The sequence below is a fragment of the Marmota marmota genome, unplaced genomic scaffold, assembly GCF_001458135.2.
Source record: "Marmota marmota marmota unplaced genomic scaffold, marMar, whole genome shotgun sequence".
NCBI classification, from domain to species: domain Eukaryota; kingdom Metazoa; phylum Chordata; class Mammalia; order Rodentia; family Sciuridae; genus Marmota; species Marmota marmota.
This window is the reverse complement of record NW_026000005.1, coordinates 41,115,344-41,135,455: the sequence shown is the minus strand read 5'-3', so window position 1 is coordinate 41,135,455 and position 20,112 is coordinate 41,115,344. Positions and strand designations below refer to the sequence as shown.

Genomic DNA, 20,112 nt, shown 5'->3' with positions numbered 1-20,112 from the left:
AGAAACCACTCTGCAGAGATCTTGAACAAGTTAGCACCAAGCTCATGGTAATCCAAAACTAGATAGAGAATGTGGCTCAGGAGTAGAGTGCTTACCTAGCATGCACAACACTCTGGGTTCAGTCTCCAGAAAAAAAAAAAAAAGTTAAAAAAAAAAACCCAGTTAGTTAGTAAATTGGTCCAAGTATTTGACCCTCATGAAATATCTAAAAGATAAATACAAGCTTTCATATTTTACAATCATCATCCCATTGTATGATAAATGTGGGTAGTCCACCAAAGATTTTCAAAGTTAACTGGATGCCAGGTGAGCCTGGCAAGTTATTACAAAGTGTGTCTTTGTCCTGAGATTGATAACTAAAGAGTTGTGAAATTTTTTTTCACTTAGGGATAATTTCAGACACTTACTTTTTTCAACTCATAACTTTTTAAAACAGTGTATTTATGGAAAACCTGGAGGGCCCCTCTTTACCTCAGCTGCCTACACTGCCGTTCTGCACCACTCCCAGAATCCGGATTTCTCTGATGAGGTAAGAACCAGGCCTCCATTGCCCCCAGCAACTCCTAAAAAGGATGGATGAGTGGGTCAGATAAACACTGTCTCTAGGCCACAGTAAGACTAAGACCTGCTTTGGCAGGGTCGTACTCACCAAGATTTATAACCTACTTAATGGACAGTTGTTCCTGGAGTATTTTGCAAATTCAAGTATTTCAGCATAGGAATGACCTTGAAAATGTGATGTTTTTATTGTATCATTCTTTTTAAAGAGACTAATTTTTTTTCTTTTATTGCATTAGTCAGTATAAAAAAAATATGTTAGATAGCTTTGCCAACCATTGGCAGCATTTCATATAATGGAAAGAACAAAGGACCAGAGTAGGAGCCAGCATCATTGCTTGTGACCTGCATGACCTTGGAGCCCCTCATCTCAGCATGGCAGAAAAATGTCCTGCCCTGGCTAACTCAAGGCTCCTGCAGTGTGCCAGGCACCAGGCTACATTCCCCCACACGGCACCTCACTTCATTCCAACAGCCATCTGAGAAGAAGGCACTACCGTGACCTTCCTGTTTTATGAATGAGGAAAGTGATTCTCAGAGGAGTCAAGTGACTTGCCAAGGGCACACAGTAAAGTGACAGTCAGAATTCAAACCAGGCCATGTGATTCCAGATACAACAGCTTCACCACGCTGCATAAGGCATAAAGAAAACATCACTGGGTGAAAAGGAACTACTATACACAGGTTGGCTTCTGTTTTAAACAGCTTCAGACAGATGAGTTTCAGGGATTAAATAGAATTTCTAACCCTAAAGCTGAACCAATGCAACCCACTAATATAATATTTGGGATTCAAAATATCACACCTCATACATGCAATTCCTGTTGGATGCTACAAGACATTGCTGACATTTAGTGGCATGCATTTGATATTTCCTAGTTCTGGAGGTCAGAGGTATGAAACGTTGCCCCAGGGCTGGAATGGAGGCCTCAGCAGGGCTGCCAGGCCTCCTGAAAGTTCTAGAGGAGCACTATTTCCTCGCCTTTCCACCCGCTGGAGGCTGCCAACATGCCTTGACTTGTGACTCCTTTCTGGCCATCTCATCACTGACTTCTGCTTCTGCCCTCAATCTCTGACTCTGACTCTCCTGCCTTCCTCCTGAAGGGACCTTTGTCATTACACCATTTTTCCTTGAAAAACCTAGAATGATTGTCCCATCTCCTGGGCCTCGACTTCATCCATCTGCAAAATCCCTTTTACCTCGTAAGGCAACAGTCACAGGTTCTGGGTATCAAAACATGGAGGATATGTTTGTGGAGCTATTTTTCTGTCCCCATATCTTGCTTCACATTAATCATTTTAAAACTAATTAAAAGAACACCCACGAGCCAACCTATATGACCTTATCTCGTACCTCCATATTCACTTAATGCTCTTAATTTTCTTCCATAAATTCAGGACAGAGGGCAAGAAGAGTTAAGGGAAACAGCTATCATCACATTACAGAATATTTATTGTATTCATTGGCCCTTTGACAGAGCCCCTCTGAAAGTTGCATTCTCTGTAGATAGATGAGGTCTGTATTTTTTTTTTTTCATTAGTGTTCTGACTGTTGGTAGCACTGGCTTTTACTCTTTCTCATTCACGTGTTTTCTATTTCCACATGAGAGTAGGTATGTAATAAACAACTTGGTGATCTCTATGGGGCAGATTTAAAACTAATTTCTTTATTATGGCAAAGAATTTTATTGCATTAATTCTTTCAAGGCACTGTTAAATATATTTTCAATATTTCTTAAGTGAAGAGCATTTTCACTAACATTTAGTTAACTGAAATTCTTAATTGCTTCTCATGTGTTCTTACTATCATCTAAAAAAGAAAATGTCTTTCTATTGCATTATTATTGCATATTTTGAAAAGTATGTTGGCTTTTATAATGAGATGAGCAGGCTGGTATATAAAGCAGAGGTAAATTTTTGAATGATCCAAACCTAGGGATTCTCAGTCTTCACCACATATCAGAATTACCTGGTAGACTTGTTGAAGCAGAGTTTACCCCGGATTTTGGTATTCAGTAGGTCTGGGTAGGGCCTAAGAATTTGCATTTCTAAAACAAGTTTCCAGGTGACAGTAATTCTGCTGTTCAAGGGACCACACTTTGAAAAGTCTGTTCTAACATCTTTTCTAGAACAATGTGAAAACAAATTTAGCTAGACACACAGACCATCTAATAAACATGCTGATAGATAGTTGATGTGGCTATTGCCTTACTGCTTGCCTAAACAGATCTTGGAATTTCAATGTTAAGTGGTCATCAAAAGATGTGGGTCCTTGTCCTGAAAGATCCTAATACCACACTCTTAGTCACCCAGAGCCCCCTAGTGTCTCTAGCCTTGGTTCCCACCTCTGTACAATCTTCTTCACAAGACCTTTGGGAGGGGGGCTGTTAAATAGCAACAGGCTCTGAAATCTGAAAGACGCCATAAAATATAATTATTTCATAGCACTTCTTTCCAGAAGTATGGAGCAACCTATATCAATGTTATGTTTTACATCTGTTTATTCAGAGGCACTTATTCAGCTTCAGCATGACCACATCATAAAATGGCTCATTATTTAGCTGCCACAATAACTCATTTCATATGCTTTTGTAATTTTTTTTTAATTTTTTTATTGTTGGTTGTTCAAAATATTACATAGTTCTTGATATATCATATTTCACACTTTGATTCAAGTGGGTTATGAACTCCCATTTTTACCCCATATACAAATTGCAGAATCACATTTTTTTAAAGGAATAGATTCCATGCTTAACTTACACCACTCACTGCTGCCATGTTTCTCAACAATGTGCACATGAATTTCCTGGGAGGTATTAAATGCGGATTCTGAGTAAGTGCACCTGGGCTGGAGTCTGAGATTCTGAATCTCTAGTGAGCTTCCAAGTGATGCTCGTGCAACTAGTCCAGCTGCACATGAAGCAAGGGCTTACTATTTATTCAATTTGTTTCTTACTGATAGTTCCCTAATCTGCCTCTTTAGGTTCTATAGTTGTGTGTGCTGATGCATGTGTGTGTTTAATCCATATTCTAGTACCATAAATTATCTAATGAGAAACACTAAATAGTCTAAATATCATCATTCACCACAGTGAAGAAGTAAAAATAGCTATATTACTGATAGCAACATAGATATCTATTGAGAATTAAATCAGTACACCCAATTCTATTAAGTATGGAGCTAGATTTAAGTTAAAATTTTTTAAGTGGCTGTTCTTTGTCTTGCTTTGACTCTGTACAAATCATTTTAATCTCAGTACAACTATGATGTCTTTCATTGCAGGTGAAAATTGAGCTACCAACACAGCTCCATGAGAAACACCATATTTTGTTTTCTTTTTATCATGTCACATGTGACATCAATGCCAAAGCTAATGCCAAAAAGAAAGAGGCTCTGGAAACATCAGGTAACTGACAGAAGCCATCAAGTGGCTTTGCATGTCATCTGTTTGATCTGAGTTGGAGAGTGTTTTAAAAAGCTCTGAGTTATTGAATTTTTTTAATGAAGTTTAGGGTTCATAAGTGATAAATAGCTTTATTTTCCCCTTCTTACCATGGAGGTTTGTGTTCCAAATTTTTCTCTTTCTTTTTTTTCTGGCACAGTGGGCTATGCTTGGCTTCCTCTGATGAAACATGATCAGATAGCTTCTCAAGAGTATAATATCCCGATAGCAACAAGTCTGCCTCCTGATTATTTAAGCATTCAAGATTCTGCAAGTGGAAAGGTATTGAGTAATGTATAATTTAAGAGAAAATAAAAACACTTCAGCTAAATGGCATGAGGTTATCTTTCTTTCTCTGCTGAGAAGATGAAGACCATAGTGTATGTGTCCATTATATTTATGAACAAAATACACCAGCAGTATTCCAAAGCTCTTGTTTAGTGTATGCCTACTAGAAGTGAACTATTAAAAGTGATTCCTTCAGCCTGGCACAGTGCACACCTGCCATCGCAGCAACTCGGGAGGCTGAGGTAGAAGGATTGCAGGTTCAAGGGCAGTCTCAGCAATTTAGCAAGAGCCTGTCTCTAAAAAGAGAAAGGACTGGGGATGAAGCTCAGTGATAAAACACCCGTGGGTTCAATCCCCAGTATCCATAAATAAAGAAATAAATAGATAAATATTTGGAAAAGAGATTTGAGGACATGTTTGAAAAAATAAAACTAAACATATCATATTGGTCTCATCTGCCAATATGGCCTAATATATTTGCATCTTTTCCGTATCTGTAGTAATGTACAAGTAATGGATCAGGATGGTCAATTAGCATAAATTAAATAACCTATTTTTTCCCTTGAATTATCATAGTAACAATGACAAACTTTTTTTTTGCAGCATGGAGGGAGTGACATCAAGTGGGTAGATGGTGGCAAACCACTTTTCAAGGTGTCGACATTCGTTGTATCCACTGTGAATACTCAGGTGGGTACATTGTCCTGCGATATTAGCATCCTCTCTAACATGCCAGATCACAAGGTGTCTCCTGTACATACAGGATGAGACAAGTCAGAGGTAGGTGACTGAATACTGCAAAGAAGGATATTTTGGGCACAATTTTATGTCTCTCTTAAGATAAATAGAATGTCCCAACCCTATAAGCCCAGCTGCCATAAAATTTGAGACCAAAACACCAGGAGAGCATTTAACAGAATGATATCACCTTTGCGGTATGATTTCCTCCATGGACAACACCCAATACCCCTCTGCCCATTAAAAAATATACTTTCCTGTGTATGGAAGGGAAATTGGTAGAATGCTATGAAAAAAGCAGGAGTGGGAAGAATAAACAAAGGACCTTTACAATAAAAGGAGTTCAGCCCCGGGAAGTAGTTCTCCACCCATTGTCACGTGGCCAAGAAGGACAGCAAAGCCGGTGAGACTGAGATGGCAGAGCACCTGAGCTTTGCAGTGCAGGTGGAGCCTTCGATAGACCCCAAGGCCCAGTGAAGGTGGAACTTTGTCACTCAGGCTTCGTGACACAGTACAGTACATCCAAGCCTCTGCCCTGCAGAAATGCTCATCTCACACCACATTGAATGTGGGTCACCAGCTCATGTGCATCGTCAGAAATAAACATCTGTTGCTGTTGCAGGATCCGCACGTAAATGCATTTTTCCAAGAGTGCCAAAAACGAGAGAAAGACATGTCCCAGTCACCTACCTCGAATTTCGTCCGCTCTTGTAAGGTAAGGCAACGTGCCAGTAGCTCCAGTGGTCTCCAGGGTAAAACAGACCAAAGAGACCTCACACTGTCCACTGAGGAGCAAACAAAGAGGTGACTAGCCCTGATGATTCAAAATGCGATATTAATTCAGAAAGTAAATAACTTTATTTCATGATATCTAAGTAGTTCTATCTGTTGAATAAAGCAAAGATCATTGTTCTCTAAAACAAAAATGATTGAAAAATCAGAATGGATCTGCTGTAGTTAATTAAATGGAGATATTTAATTATCTTCACACTCTGCTGAGCTTAGTGAAGAATGGAGCCAGGGAAAGGTGAGCCACGATATTCACATTCAAGTTCTGAAAAACACCAGCAGAACATGCTCTATTATATTTTCCTTATTTATTTATTTACATATTTGACTAATTAAAATTACATATGGAACTATATACGTATATTTATCAGGTACCACACAATTTGAAATAAGTATACATCGTGCAAAGACTAAATCAAGCAAATGCACAACCTCACATACTTATCATACTTTGGTGGGAAAATTTAAAATCCACTCTCTTAGAGATGGTCAAACATAAAATAAATTGTTATTAACTATCGTCACCATGCCATACAATTGATCTCTTGAACTTACTCCTCTGGTCTACTGGAAATGTAGGCTTTCACCAGCATGTCACCAATACCCATTCCCCTGTCCCAAATACCCATTCCCCTGTCCCCAGTAACCACTCTTCCACTGTCTGCTTCTATGCATTCAGTTTTTTTTTAGATTCCACATATAACTGAGACCATGTGGCATTTGTATTTCTGTGTGCTTGGCTTATTTCACATTATTTCATAATGTCCACCACGTTCATCCATGTTGCTGCAGAGGACAGGATTTCCTTTCTTAAGGCTGTATAGTATTCTGTTTACCACATTTTCTTAATTGGCCTGTTAATGGACACAGGTTGATTCCATGTTCCTTCCTATTTTGAATAATGCTTAATGGGCCTGGAAGAGCAGGTGTCTCTTCAATATTCTGACTCAATTTTCTTTGAATATGTAATGGGATTGCAGGGTCATATTGCAGTCCTGCTTTTAACTTTTTTGAGAACTCCGTGCTGTTTGCCGTGATGGCTGTCTAATTTACATTCCTACCAATAATGTACCAGGATTCCTTATTCCACATCCTCACCAATACTTCTTATTTTTCACCTTTTTCATAACAGCATTCTCATGGTGTGAGGATATTTCAATGTGGTTTTAACTTGCCTTTCTCTTATGGTTAATGATGTAAAGCGCTTTTTCATATACCTGTTGACTATTTGTATGTCTTTTGAGAAATGTCCTTACAGATCCTCCGTCCGGTTTTTAATTTTGTTGTGTGTTTAATTGCTGTTGAGGTTTTGTTGTGTCCCTTATATACTTCAAATATTCAACCCTCATTTGATGTATGGTTTGCAGATATTTTATTCCCTCCAGCAGGTTGTCTCATTACTCTGTTGATGATATCACAGGCTGGGAAGAAGGTTTGAGTTAAATGTAATTCCCATTGTCTATTTTCACTTTTGTCACCAGTATTTTTGTGATCATGTCCAAAAAATTATTACCTCAATCAGTGTTGCAGAAGTTTTCTAGAAGTTTTAGAGTCTCATGTCTTTAATCCAGAACATGCTTTAAATTTTAAACTATATTTTTTTTCTGCCAATTTACTACAGAATTTACTGAATGTGGAAAAGATTCAAGCAATCATGAGTTTTCTGCCTATAATTTTGAATCAGCTCTTCAAAGTTCTGGTGCAGAATGAGGAAGATGAAATCTGTACAACTGTCACCAGGTATCCATAGCACCACCTTGGGAGAAGAGATGTCATATCTGTGGTTACACAAAACCTTGATTGCTTGATTTTAACTGAATAATGTTTACACTGCATTTGAACATATCTCAAATTTAAGTATTTCTCACTCTTGAATCCTTACCTTCTAATAACCTATTAGGATCATTAGTAAAGTGCAAGATATCTTTTTCTAACTTTTCCTTTCTGTTTTTTAAACATTTTATTTTGAGATAATTTTAGGGTCATATGTAATTTAAATAATTAAAAGAAATAATGTGGAGAGAACCAGTATACCTCTTACCCAGTTTCCCCCAATGGCAACATCTTTCAATGTATACATGAGAGTGTGTATACACACATGCACTCACACACACACAAAAAAAAAAAACTTATATATTATATAACCTTGTGGTATTGGCTCTGTCACTTAGCATAATTCTCTGAAGATGCATCCAACTCATTTATCTATCAATAGTTTGTCCTTTTGGTTAGTATTCCAGATATGGACATACCATAGTATGCTTTAGCAATTCACTTCTTAAAAAGACATCTGAATTGTTTCTAGTTTGGAATGTTAAGAATAAAGCCACTATAAAAACTCATGTACACATTTTACATATACATAATTCTAATTCTTTATTTCTCTGAGATGAATGCAATGGCTGGGTGGTATGGTAGTTGAGTCTTAAATATGTAAGAAACTGCCAAACTCAGAGTATCTGTGTCACTTCATATTCTCACAAGAACTTTTTTCAAAACATTAAATTTTTTTCTTTAACTAACATTATTTTAAATGTGGTCATGTTATACTCTTTCAACATCACTAATCTGGCTACTGAAAAAATCAGTTATGCATTTATAGAAATAATGTTTTGAATTAATCATTTAATCATGTATTCCTACTATTCATTTTTTAAAAAATTAGTTTCAGCATTCTGGAAATTTCTATTGGTAAATGTTTACAGCATATTACTTCTCTTGTCCAGAGTGGGGATTTTTAGTTTCTTAAATAGAGCCCTGAAGTTCTGACAATTTTAGAATCTGTAATGGTTCCATATCAGCCAGTTTGGGGCTCATGTGAAAAGTAACCAACTCTACCTTCATCTAATGCCCGATTCAGCTATGTGTGTCTATGTTGACAAGCCTTTTAAATACTGGGCTGACAGGTCCATTGAAATTCAAAGATATTTCTAACCACTACATGAAGCAACCAGTAGTATTAGTATAAAAATTAAAAAATTCACTCACACCACTACTACTATTTGTACCCCTAACCCAGTCAAGGCAGGAAAAGAAACCCAACTGTATCTTAACCTAATTTATTTTTCCTAAGTACAGAGTGTGTCTATAGGTTGGAAGCCAAGCTCTTTTAAAAGTCTTCGGTTTTAATTTTATCCTAAAAAATGATCTGTTTTCCAAGAAGACGATATCAGCAAATGCAATTCAACCTGGTCAGACAGTCTCCAGTGGGTCACAGCAGCCGTAAGGCACTGTGTTTAGCTTAGTGTTTCCAGGTTCCGAGTTGGAAATGGTTCACAGGTATTTGAGTGAGGAAAGCAAGAGAAAAGTGTGAACCTGGTTCATTCATTCTTCCAACAATGATTAACACCCAGTTTACCAAGCATCAAATGACAAATTAAAGTGGTGTTTCTCTCCCTTCTGCAAAAGACCACTAATGAGCTTTGCTTTTCCAGGGTGCTGACCGATATTGTGGCCAAGTGCCATGAGGAGCAGCTCGACCACTCTGTCCAGTCATACATTAAGGTATGAAATTGCCACTGGGACATTGGTCTTATCCCTTCATGCTGTGTGGCTTGTCGCATTCCCTGTCTACAATAAGTGAAAAGCTCTCTTCCTTAGTTGGTTCCAGGTGCCCGCCATTTTTAAATTCCCTATAGCAGAACTCCATCTTTTTGCATTAATGAGCTAGATGTATTGTTTATGTGTAAATGTATATCTACTGTGTGTATGTCCAAACAAAATTTATATGGGGAGAGAGGAAAGTAAAAGGATAGAAGAAAAGATGGAAGGACTTTTCTCTTGAAGTGAAGATTACAAATACATGAAATTCTAATGTTAATATAGGGAAGACTGTTCCACAAGGTATGTTGAATGCTCTGTGTTTCTTCTGTAATATTTTCTTAGCTCTTTTTATTGTTTTCTCAGGCGTTATTTCATTTTCCCAGTTACTGTATATTTGTACCTGCTTCTGGTATGTTAAGTCCTTTATCTTCTGGCATGAACCACTTGCCCATCCCATCAATATGCACTGCTTTCTTCAGTGTCCTGTGTCAAGCACTCACCCGGAGATGTTTCTATTCTCATTTCCAGTTGGCCTGTGAATTAATGCCAGTGAACTTGTGATGATGTTTGCACTTTCACACCTGCTACCTCATGTCTTCTCCTTGAATACAAAGAAAGAACTACCCAGAGATAAATACCTTAATCTGATTTATAATATGCAGAGGATCTGCATTGCAATTTTTGTCTATGTATAAATTAAATCTTTTGAGACACTGACTTTTTAATTAAGAGAATATACTTCATACTATATATGGACAGACATACACTCAGACATTCTAGATGTCTCGAAATGTAACTAGAGAAGAATTTAGGCTTTTGATGCTAGAATCTTGATCTTTAAAATAATACTAATAATTACAGTTATCAATGCACCTGTAAAGGAAATAACTAGGAATTGCATTCTGGAGTAAGCCCCTTGTGATACCATCTATAGGTATTCAGATGGTATGTTCTCACTATAGTTTTATGCTATATATTTCCTACCTGCCAGAAATGTTGGCTGTCTTCCCAAAACACAAGGGCACAAGCATGTGCCCTTCCTGAAAACAGCAAGAATACTGGCAATCCTCTGTGACTCCATGGTGATTTCCCTGCCCTGTGATTTTACCTGATAAGACCCTCCTTTCATTCATTCTTTCTTTCTTTCTTTTTTGGGGGTTGGAGGATGGAACCCCAGGATACTCTATCACTGAGCCACAGCCTCAGCCCTTTTTATTTTTTACTCTGAAACAAGGTCTCACTAAGCTGTCCAGGCTGGCTTCCAACTTGCCATCTCCTGCCTCAGCCTCCTGAGTAGCTGGGATTGTCGGCATGCACCACTGTGCCTGGCTAAAACCCACATTTCAATTACAAAAAGCCAGTTCCATGTACAGATACCTTTTTAGCTTATGCTCTGTTTAAGAGAGTATCACAGATTACTCTTATAGGTATTGATGAGTATACTGTTCAACAGAATCTGGATAAATTTCACCCTATGTATTCCGATTTTCTATTCTCCAAAGAGACTAAGAAGAAAACAGTCATCCCTTGATCCTCTGTACACACACTTCATTTCAACACAGTGTTATATTCTTCATTCCAGTGAATAGTTGAAAATCACACTGAGGACCCACTAGTCTGTCTGTTTTGGGGACAGTCAAGGCTAGTTCCTTCTAAGTTCCTCAGCTCTCAGACTCTTCATCTGTGATGCTACTTATTTTATGCATGGTCTTGATTTTTAACCAGAATATCTGAAATATCCTGACAAGACCATTTCACTGTATAATAAAGGAGATCCATTGCTTGTTTAGTTTGTTTTGAAGTGCTTCAAATCTGGAAATGTACTGATGTGGAATTTCAGATTAATAACAATTCCTAAGGATATTTTAGAATATATATTCAAATATCTAAACATATACTTACTAATAAGATAAACAACTTTCACTCTACTTGGGAGAGTGCACTAAAGGTTTAACGGTCAACTTTAGCAGTCAGCCTCACTCACCTTCAGGGTTCTCCTCTGTCACCTAAGGTGAGGGAGAGAGACCAAGTGAACATCCAGCTCTGATTCTGTGACTGGCCTCCCATCACACCACACTGTTGACAGCCTGCCCTTGATCAAAGAGTCTGAATCTTTACCCCAGGTGGGAAAAAACTATTTAACATACAGGTTGATGTTAAATCCCACAGCAAGAATCATAATGAAAACTGATGGGCTGTTTCCAAAAAGTGCTTGGAGGCCCTTGAAACATGTGCTATTTGGTGTAATTTTATATTTATTCAGAAGTAAACAAAAACACCATTTCAAGTTCAGTGGTGCTAAATGCTGCTACCTCACTCCATTGACAATATCCAGACTGCACACAAACACCATGTCTGTTTCAAAAATGTGTGTTTAAAGTCAATCTAGCTAAATGCCATGGTTTCCAGTGATTTCTGGCACTGACAGGTTCTAGTAGTCACAATTTTAAATTTCAGCTCTAGTAGAAAGCCCTTCTGGCTAGATAACTGCTTGGCATTAGAGAGTCGCTGATGACTTTACTCTGACGAGGCATAATCTCTAAGGGGAAAATTTGTGTTGCTCTTAACTTTAGCTAGTTTCATGCACCCATTAGCTTTGTCTTTCTCCTTCGATATGAGCTTGCAAAACTCAGGCTCCACCATGGTGTTGATATGCTACGAAGTTCAAAGAAATGGCGATAAATTTGGAAGTGACTATGCCTCTGCTTTGAGCCCTTCTCATGTGTACCTTCCCTCTGAATCATAGTGAAGTCTGAATTGTGAAAATTATAAAGAAATACCCTTCTTGAGGCAAACCCAACTCATACTAAAATATTATAATACAGTGAAAAGCATTTTACATTTGAAACAGATTTATGTCCATTAATGGATATGAATATTCTTTAAAGATATGAAAAAATAATGAAAATCAGCTCCAAACCAATCTTTTTTGAAAAAATATATATATAAACAGGACTTGTCATCTGACTGCCAACCGATTCTCAGGAACCTCTCCCTAGCTGCGTCTGAGCTTGGGATGGTAGAGCCTGGGCTTGGGGGGACCCAGCCCATCGGCCTCTGGAAGGCACCCGCTTCCCCACTTGGCTATTTGAGTGGGTGCTCTACCCTTTCAGGATGAAGAATTGCTACCATGACATCCGTTACCAGTGGAAGGAAGGAGAAGGGGAATGTGTCCTACGTAGGTGGGTCAAAGCCCTCCATGTTTCCTTGAACTCGCTAAATGGCTCTCTGGCTCTTTCTCTCCATTTCTACCAAAAGACTTTGAAGGAGAGCCTAGGTGAGCAAGGCCCTACCGTGCAAAGCCCTAAGTAGGAACAGGTGTGTACCACTCTTACCAGTGGGCCTTCATTTATTTCATGACAAAATCTGGCATGAGCAGATAATTCTGAGTAATGAGTTATTCATGTGGCCTAATTTTTGAGGCTTTTTTTTTTAAGTAATTAACTTGGTTTCCTTTTTGGATTTTCTTCAGTTCGTGTTCAAGGCCAGCGTATGCAAGGAGAGAACGATACATGAGGAGCTGGCGAAAAATGTGACTGGTCTTTTGAAATCGAATGACTCAACAACAGTAAAGCATGTCCTGAAGGTAAAAAGTTTAGAGAACAGCTGATCAGTTGTTGGTATAATGGGTGGATCTCTCCTGTGACCTGGAAAGTGATAGAACTCTCTGAATTTCATGGGTAATTTTTCTTCTGGTTCCTGACAGAAGATTCATAATGAAACTGTAGCATATAAAAATATTAAGCAAAGGAGATCTGTGTCAAGAGAAACAGAGAAAAGTAGATTGGACTCAATCTTTTAAGAGCTTTGGGCTAAAGGCACAATCATTAACCATTGAAAATGATCTAAAACATTCAAAATTCTCCATGTAACACAATAAAGCATTTGGGGACTTTTAGTCACTGTTAAGAGAAAAAATACCTTGAAAAAATATCAACTGTGCTATGTGAATGAGCACACGGAAGACAGCAAAACTGAGCAGCAGCCACTTTTAGGTCTCGAAGAGTTAGAACACAGCTGGATCATGTGAGAAGCTTATAAAACAGTAACTCTAAATTATTATGGAATCCTGATTTTAGGCCTAAGCTAAATTTAATTATCTGTTGGGACTTCAGGAATGAACCATTGATAGGGTATAGCTGAAAAAGGAAGTCAGGATCAACAAGCATCACCAGGAGTTCACTAAAATCAAATTATCCTGGGTGAAGCGGTTCGTTTTCTTGAATTAAGCCTATGAGGATATTCATTCCATTTGTCCACCCCGTGTATCCCAAGGGCTCCTCTTGCAGCAGGCACACTCCTAGACACTTGGGATGCATCAGAGAACAGAATGAAAATTTCTGCCCTTGAGGAGCTTATGTTCTACTGGGGAATGAAAATAAAATTACACATGTAATTTATGAATAAATTATATGTTAAAGGTGAGAAATCAGATTGGAAGAGAAAATGTGCAACATCGGAGGAACTGGGGGTCCTGAGGACAAAGAGTTTGATTTGAAATCTCAACTAGGGTGGGCAGGTTGGAGCCCATGAAGAAGGCAATATCGGAGCAGAAATTGTCCTGACGGAGGGAGGGAGCTTGCCTTGGGGATCATCCAGTGGCATTTTGGAGGGAAGGACCTTTGATAAGTCACAGGGCAGCAGTACAGCATGTGGAGCGGAGGCTAGGGGAAGGTTAGCTGGTGAGATGAAGTCGGAGGAGCGTGGGTTGTTTGGTATGTCCAAGGGCCATTGTGAGAGTGATTGAATTCAGAGACAAATGTTGGGACAGTTGGCATGAAGGTTAAAAATGCCATTCTGGTGACTGGGGACATTGCTCAGTTGATAGAGTACCTGCCTTGCATGCACAGAGCCCTGGGTTCAATCCCTAGCACCACACTCACACCAAAAAAAAAAAAAAAAAAAAGCCATTCTGGGCAAGATAGGAGACGGGATATTGTTGCAGTAGGCCTTGGATTCATTCAATGTTCCTGACCATGTGAATTTTACTTCTCTCTCTCTTTTTTTTTTTTTTTAACTAAGAATCGATCCCCTCATTAAGCCACAACTGCCTCTGCTCCTTCTCATCTCAGTCAATCCTCTGGAGTTAGGACTGTGTGCTCAAAAATTTTTGACAACATTGTATCACCCTAAAAGTGGCTATATAATTCAGTGTTCATTCACACTAGAGCAAATAAGTAAATGGTGATCATTTATGTGATGTGGTGACAATGTATGGCACCCCCTCCACCTCATGCCTTAGAACATGAACCCATTCTCAAGGCCAACATATAGAGTAACTAAGAAAACATACCCAGTGGAAGACCCACCTCCCTTCCAGACCTGGAGAGACCCAGGAGCCTCCACCCGGTTCCAGGGCTGCTTAGACCCTTCCTATGTCCTTCCTCCAGAGTGTGGATCTAGTTGCCTAGGTGCAATGCCAGACCCCAGGAAGGAGCCCTCACCAGCAGAGAGGAAAAGCAGGATCATGGACATCTCTTGATATGCAGGAAAGACAGACATACTTGGGCCCCAGGCCCCTCAAGGTGCAGGAGGGGCAGGGTCCTGCTCTGCCCAGATCCCACATTGGATGTGGCAGTCCAGAGTGTTATGAAGTTATATTTTTCAAGGTAGGATGAGCGAGCATTTTATTTAGCACTTTGTCAGCTTGACTTCTAATTTCTGTTTAAACATATAACCTTTTATTTTTACACTCCCCAAGATCCCTGGAAATTTTAGGGATTGGCTTGCTGTGAAAAGTTATAGTTTTCTTAACTAAGTGAAAAAAAATAGAGCATCCTATGAACAAACAATTATTAGTTATCAGTCATGCCAAGTAAACTAGAAACTTGTTTTAGTCTAAATATTTTTTGAGACAATTGAGAAACCAAAATATCTGACATGTACTTTTACCATTGTATCTTTGTAAAGATCATCCTGAAATAATGGAACTATATTATTGCCCTGGTTCATTTAGCTTCAAAGAATACAAGATTAAGATAAAGGTGGGATAATATCACATACTGTGAAGAACAGAATTATCATTATTTTACCATAGGACAATAAGTTGTTATTGTCTCTTCCTTTTCCTAACAGCATTCCTGGTTCTTCTTTGCAATTATCCTCAAATCAATGGCACAGCACTTGATTGACACAAATAAAATCCAGGTAAGATCATGTATAATATAGTCATATAATGTCAGCCAGCAATCTCACTGATGAACAGGTTCTCGTTATTTCCATTTTTATTGGCTTTGGAAACCTTGGCAATGTATGTTAATTGTTTTCTTTAAGCGGAGGAAATGATCATGTATGTCAGTACAGACCCATTCAAAAGCAGACGCCAGGAAAAAATTACAAGCACAAAAAATTCCTTGGGCAAAAATAGCTATAAAGGAAAAAGGGACAGGAAAAAAGAAAATAGGAAGTTCTGATGTGTGTAAAAGAAAATGAAGAAGGAAGGAGGATTGGCTGGAAAGGGCCATTCAATGAGAAAGTTTTGGCCAGGCCAGTGGGTAGTCTGAGAACAAAGAAGGCTCTTTATAGGATTCTGCAGATCATCTAGCTCTAGGACCTCGGCAACCTCAGTCTTTGAATGGGAGCAGCATGGGGAGAGTGTGGCCATGGTGTGTGCTTGACTCAATGTCTTTTTACATTCTTCCCAGTAGATTGTCTTGCAGGAGCATCTGAGCTGTGCATGGCTATGGCTTCCACAGTCTGCAGTCTGCATAGCACACTGCACACATTCTTGAATTTGCTCTTCCTCAGCTCCATTGAGACTCTTTACCTGAGAGGATTAACTACAGCTCCTATCATGGCAGCAGGTCTCCTTAGGGGCCACCACGTAGTCATCACTTACCTGCACTACAATCCATTCTCAATCCCCTCACCCTAGCTCGGGCTCTGAAATTCTTGCTAACTTACCTGATAGTGGGACCCAAACCCTAATTCCACAGTGCTCTCAGCCTCAGTACTCACACTCCACTTGGGGCAGGTTGCTGCATATGACAACTCACAATCACAACTGGACAAGGAGGACCAAGACACATCCAGAGGCATCACCTCCGTTCCACACTTATTTCTCTCAGCTCTCATTTGGGTAAGACCAAGGACAAGACTCTGGCACTGTCTCCTCCCCTCCAGGAGGGTAAATCAGAACAGAATAACATTGCATGAGGCGGCGTGGCAGGGATTAGGGCTGCTGTTCTGATTTACTCTTTTTGTGGGGGAGAAGCAACGTCAGAGCGTCCATATGGCTTCCCCACTAGGATAGTACCGCAGGACCCACAGTCAGTGTAATGTTGCTCCAAATGTCAATTTTGTCAATTCCCACTGTACAGTTGTGACCAGTTAACTGACTCCTAGCTGGATCTTTGAACCCAGTGGACCTATTGTTAACAGAAATTTAGTCAAGACTCCGTTTTTAATCCCTGCAAGTCCTCACTCTAACAGTGCAGACATGGAGATGTGTTTGGTTTCCAGATATCGATTTCAACTTGGATCTGTATCCAAATGTCCTTGAAATGTGTTATTATTCCCCTCTCCCCAGTGGACAGCAGCCTGAACAAATGGCTGTAGGGCATTTGGGGGAAAATAAAAGTGGTAGAATCATTATAGTGTATACTTAGTACTATTTTATGGGTTTCCCATTAGGGACCCTGCCACCTCTTCACTTGATGTATACCAGATATGAACATTGACTCAGGTCCAGGAGAAAGAAGGGCATCACGACTATTTATTGGAGTGAGCATCTCAATCTGCCAGATGTTCCTTCTTTCGTACTTAATGGATGCAAATTGCCACCATTGCTGGTTGCTTTGTTTTGTCTGTAGGGTTTCTGCACAGCGCTAGCCAGCTCCACAGGTCCTGAGAGTCAAGCCCCCTTTGCTTTCCTCCAACCTTGCTATTTATAATAGCTACAGCCTCCTGGCCGATGGAGATTAAGTACCACACAGGGCCTCTGCGATTATGGTGGCCCGTGGTCCCCACAGCTGTTGCTCCTCCTACCTGCAGACAAGGAGGCACCACTGAACATCTGAGTGAGGTTTGTCTCTAGCACCTTCTTGATGACCTGGGTGCGGAGTGTGTTTCCTGGACCTTCCTGTGGAACCTGATACTCTGGTGGCTCTTCTGGTCTCATGGCCATTCCCACATGTCCATTTCCTCCATCTTTCACTCTGTCCTCCCTCCTCTGCCAAGGTAACTCAGACATTTCCAACTTTCCCTTAAGTGGCCCATCTCCTTGATTCTGAGAGCCACCCTAGCAGTGAGTTGCCTATCTCTGAGGCTTTATTTGGTCCTGTGCCCCGAAAAAGCACCCTCTTGCCTTTAAATTCTAATTTACCCCTTTAACATTCTGGCCTCTTAGAAACCCCTTAGTGTCCAGTCTCAGGTACTCCCCTGGCTCCTGCTCATACACACTAGCTAATTTTTACAGCCCCTTGTAGTACATTGTCTTTCCCACTTTATTCATCCCAAGAAGTCCTCAGTCCCAGGACAGGAGGGGGTTCAGCTCCCAGGAGTTTGCCTTTGGGGTGTCTCTCATATGGGAGAAGTACTGGCTGTTAGTGGGGAGGGTAGGACATTTCTATCAACACTAAGGGTTAAGGGCACTGTGCTACTTCCTTAAGGTCACCCACCCAGAAGCTCCATCCAGAGGCTTCCAGGCCCCAGGCCTTTCCCACCGTGGCCTTGACCTTAGCATAACAAATGTGTGGGCTGTACCTTTAATCTCTGCTGTTCACAACTCTTCACCTTAAGTCCTATGTTTGCTTTGTGGCTGCATCTGTTCTTCCACTTCCAGAGATAAGAGCCTCCGGCCTGGAAGGAAGAGAAAAATCTAAAATAAAGATTAGAACGATTCCCATCTCTGTCATTAAGCCAGACTGGAAATCCTCACCATCGTAATCCCTCCCCTGTCACCAACTTGTTAGATGATAAAAATGACATTTAACATCTCAGAATTGATTTTTCTCATCTGTAAAAGAATGGATTAGGGGAAAGTTCTCCTCCAGTTATCACCACCGTGCATCTTCTCACATAAGTAGGTCACAGGGCACACCCATGAGCAGCCTAGGAATAAATGATCACACACAACACTGTGTCCACCAGTCCACCTTCCATGACGCAGGCTTGCTTCTCATTACCAGCTTCACTGATAACCCCACCCTCCAGAGTTCTTTCAGGGGCCCAACACTGACAATTTTCTCACCATCTCTACTGATCACAATAGGAAAAGACCTGAAATCATCATTTTGCATAAAGACAATTATAGTAAACTTCTCCCAAGCTGTTCTTTTTTTTTTTCTTTATAAATTATGAAGTAAATGGCCTTCTTCACCGTTAGAGAAATTTCAGTCACTAATTTCAGGAGATTTAGGGAGTATAAAAAGGTGCTGCTCCTCTGAGAGACCCAATATGGTTAGGCCAGTAGCGCCCCCTGCCTTCAGGCTAAGGTGAGTCCCTGTTTCCTTGGAGCTACTGAACAGCTTCTCGCACTCATCTCTTACCCCAAAGGTCCACTGAACTGCTCAGACTTTTGCTCCCCATTGCTCTCCTTGCTCCTAAGAGCTCCCAAATGCTGATGTTCAGCCCTTGTCTCCAGGGCCTACTCCTCATCGTCTTGGCCATCCCATAGCCCAGCTTGTCCTCCTTGTTCAGCTCTGCAGCTCAGGAAGCCTGCTGTCATCTCACTTCCTTCTCCTGTCCTGAGACAGGATGCCACCATCTCTGTACAGGAATTCTTCCACCTCAAGCCTTCCTGATGTTCTTCCAGAGAACAGGCTGAAAGTCTTTGGTTTAAGAGTAGAGGTAGACCACAGGATGCCTTTGAAAGATAGGGATGAAAAAAGGAAGAAAAAAGGCAATAGCAAAGCCCAGGGCATTGTGGAGAAAACAGGCATTGACATAATTATTGGGTCTTAGAAAATCACAAATGAAAAGAGGAAACTACAAATGTGCTTTGATGACTTAAAAAGTGATTGTTGCTTTCATATATGCTGCCATCTAATTCTAAATTCTGTTTCTGTGTGTAGTGAAAATGTGTCTGGGTCTAATTTTTAAATGCAACTTGTAAAAATGAATTAATTTTACTGATCCTATAGAAAATGTCTATATAAATTTAAGTCATGGAGACAACTCAGCCATCTCAAACTTCCCCCTCATGTACAGAAGTCCAAACAGGACTCACAAAGTTTTATTCAGTGTTATGTAATCTCACCGCCAAGCCCTTCTGTGCCTTGTGTCACAAGCATCTTAACCTGTGAGGCCTCACTGTCACTCCTTCCCTGTGGCACATACTGGGACCAGAATGTTAAGGTTAGCTAAAGCACATCCGTTATTAGGGAACATTTCAAACCAATTTCTGTACTCATCTCGTTCACTGATTTCTAGTAGCTGTTTATTAGGGGACTCCTAGTTCTAAAAGAATCAAAATATGAGTTTAAAATTTAAAATTGAGTTAAATGGAGCTATACATCCAAAAACTGTTAGGATAATATTCATTAAATTTTTAACAGTAGATACTCCCCAAGAAGCAAGAGAAGGTAATTAAGATGTGAGAGAGCTTTTTAAAAGTTTGCATTTTCACATTTCTTTATTGTTTGAATAGTTTGCAGTTAACATGTAGTAATTCAAATTTTAATGCAAAGGTGAAAATTTATTGACCAAAATAGAAAGGAACATTAAATGAAAATGGTGGAAATCGTGACCTTGAAATATAAAAGTCTTCTATTTATTTTTGCCTTCAAGTTTGCAAAAGGGCTCTTTATTTGTC

At 39.8% G+C, this 20,112-nt stretch overlaps 1 protein-coding gene across 11 annotated transcripts in view; it reads left to right on the top strand.

Moving 5' to 3' along the window:
• The window catches only part of Dock10 (dedicator of cytokinesis 10), a 181,351-nt gene that overhangs the window by 116,563 nt on the left and 44,676 nt on the right, over nucleotides 1-20,112 (top strand). For all 11 annotated transcript variants that reach the window (XM_048808623.1, XM_048808618.1, XM_048808620.1 and 8 more), the window contains exons 19-27: nucleotides 437-529; nucleotides 3,842-3,965; nucleotides 4,162-4,283; nucleotides 4,893-4,979; nucleotides 5,650-5,742; nucleotides 7,438-7,556; nucleotides 9,251-9,320; nucleotides 12,832-12,945; nucleotides 15,435-15,506. In XM_048808623.1, the coding sequence (XP_048664580.1) occupies nucleotides 437-529; nucleotides 3,842-3,965; nucleotides 4,162-4,283; nucleotides 4,893-4,979; nucleotides 5,650-5,742; nucleotides 7,438-7,556; nucleotides 9,251-9,320; nucleotides 12,832-12,945; nucleotides 15,435-15,506 (894 nt within the window). The remainder of the gene's footprint in view (nucleotides 1-436; nucleotides 530-3,841; nucleotides 3,966-4,161; nucleotides 4,284-4,892; nucleotides 4,980-5,649; nucleotides 5,743-7,437; nucleotides 7,557-9,250; nucleotides 9,321-12,831; nucleotides 12,946-15,434; nucleotides 15,507-20,112) is intronic.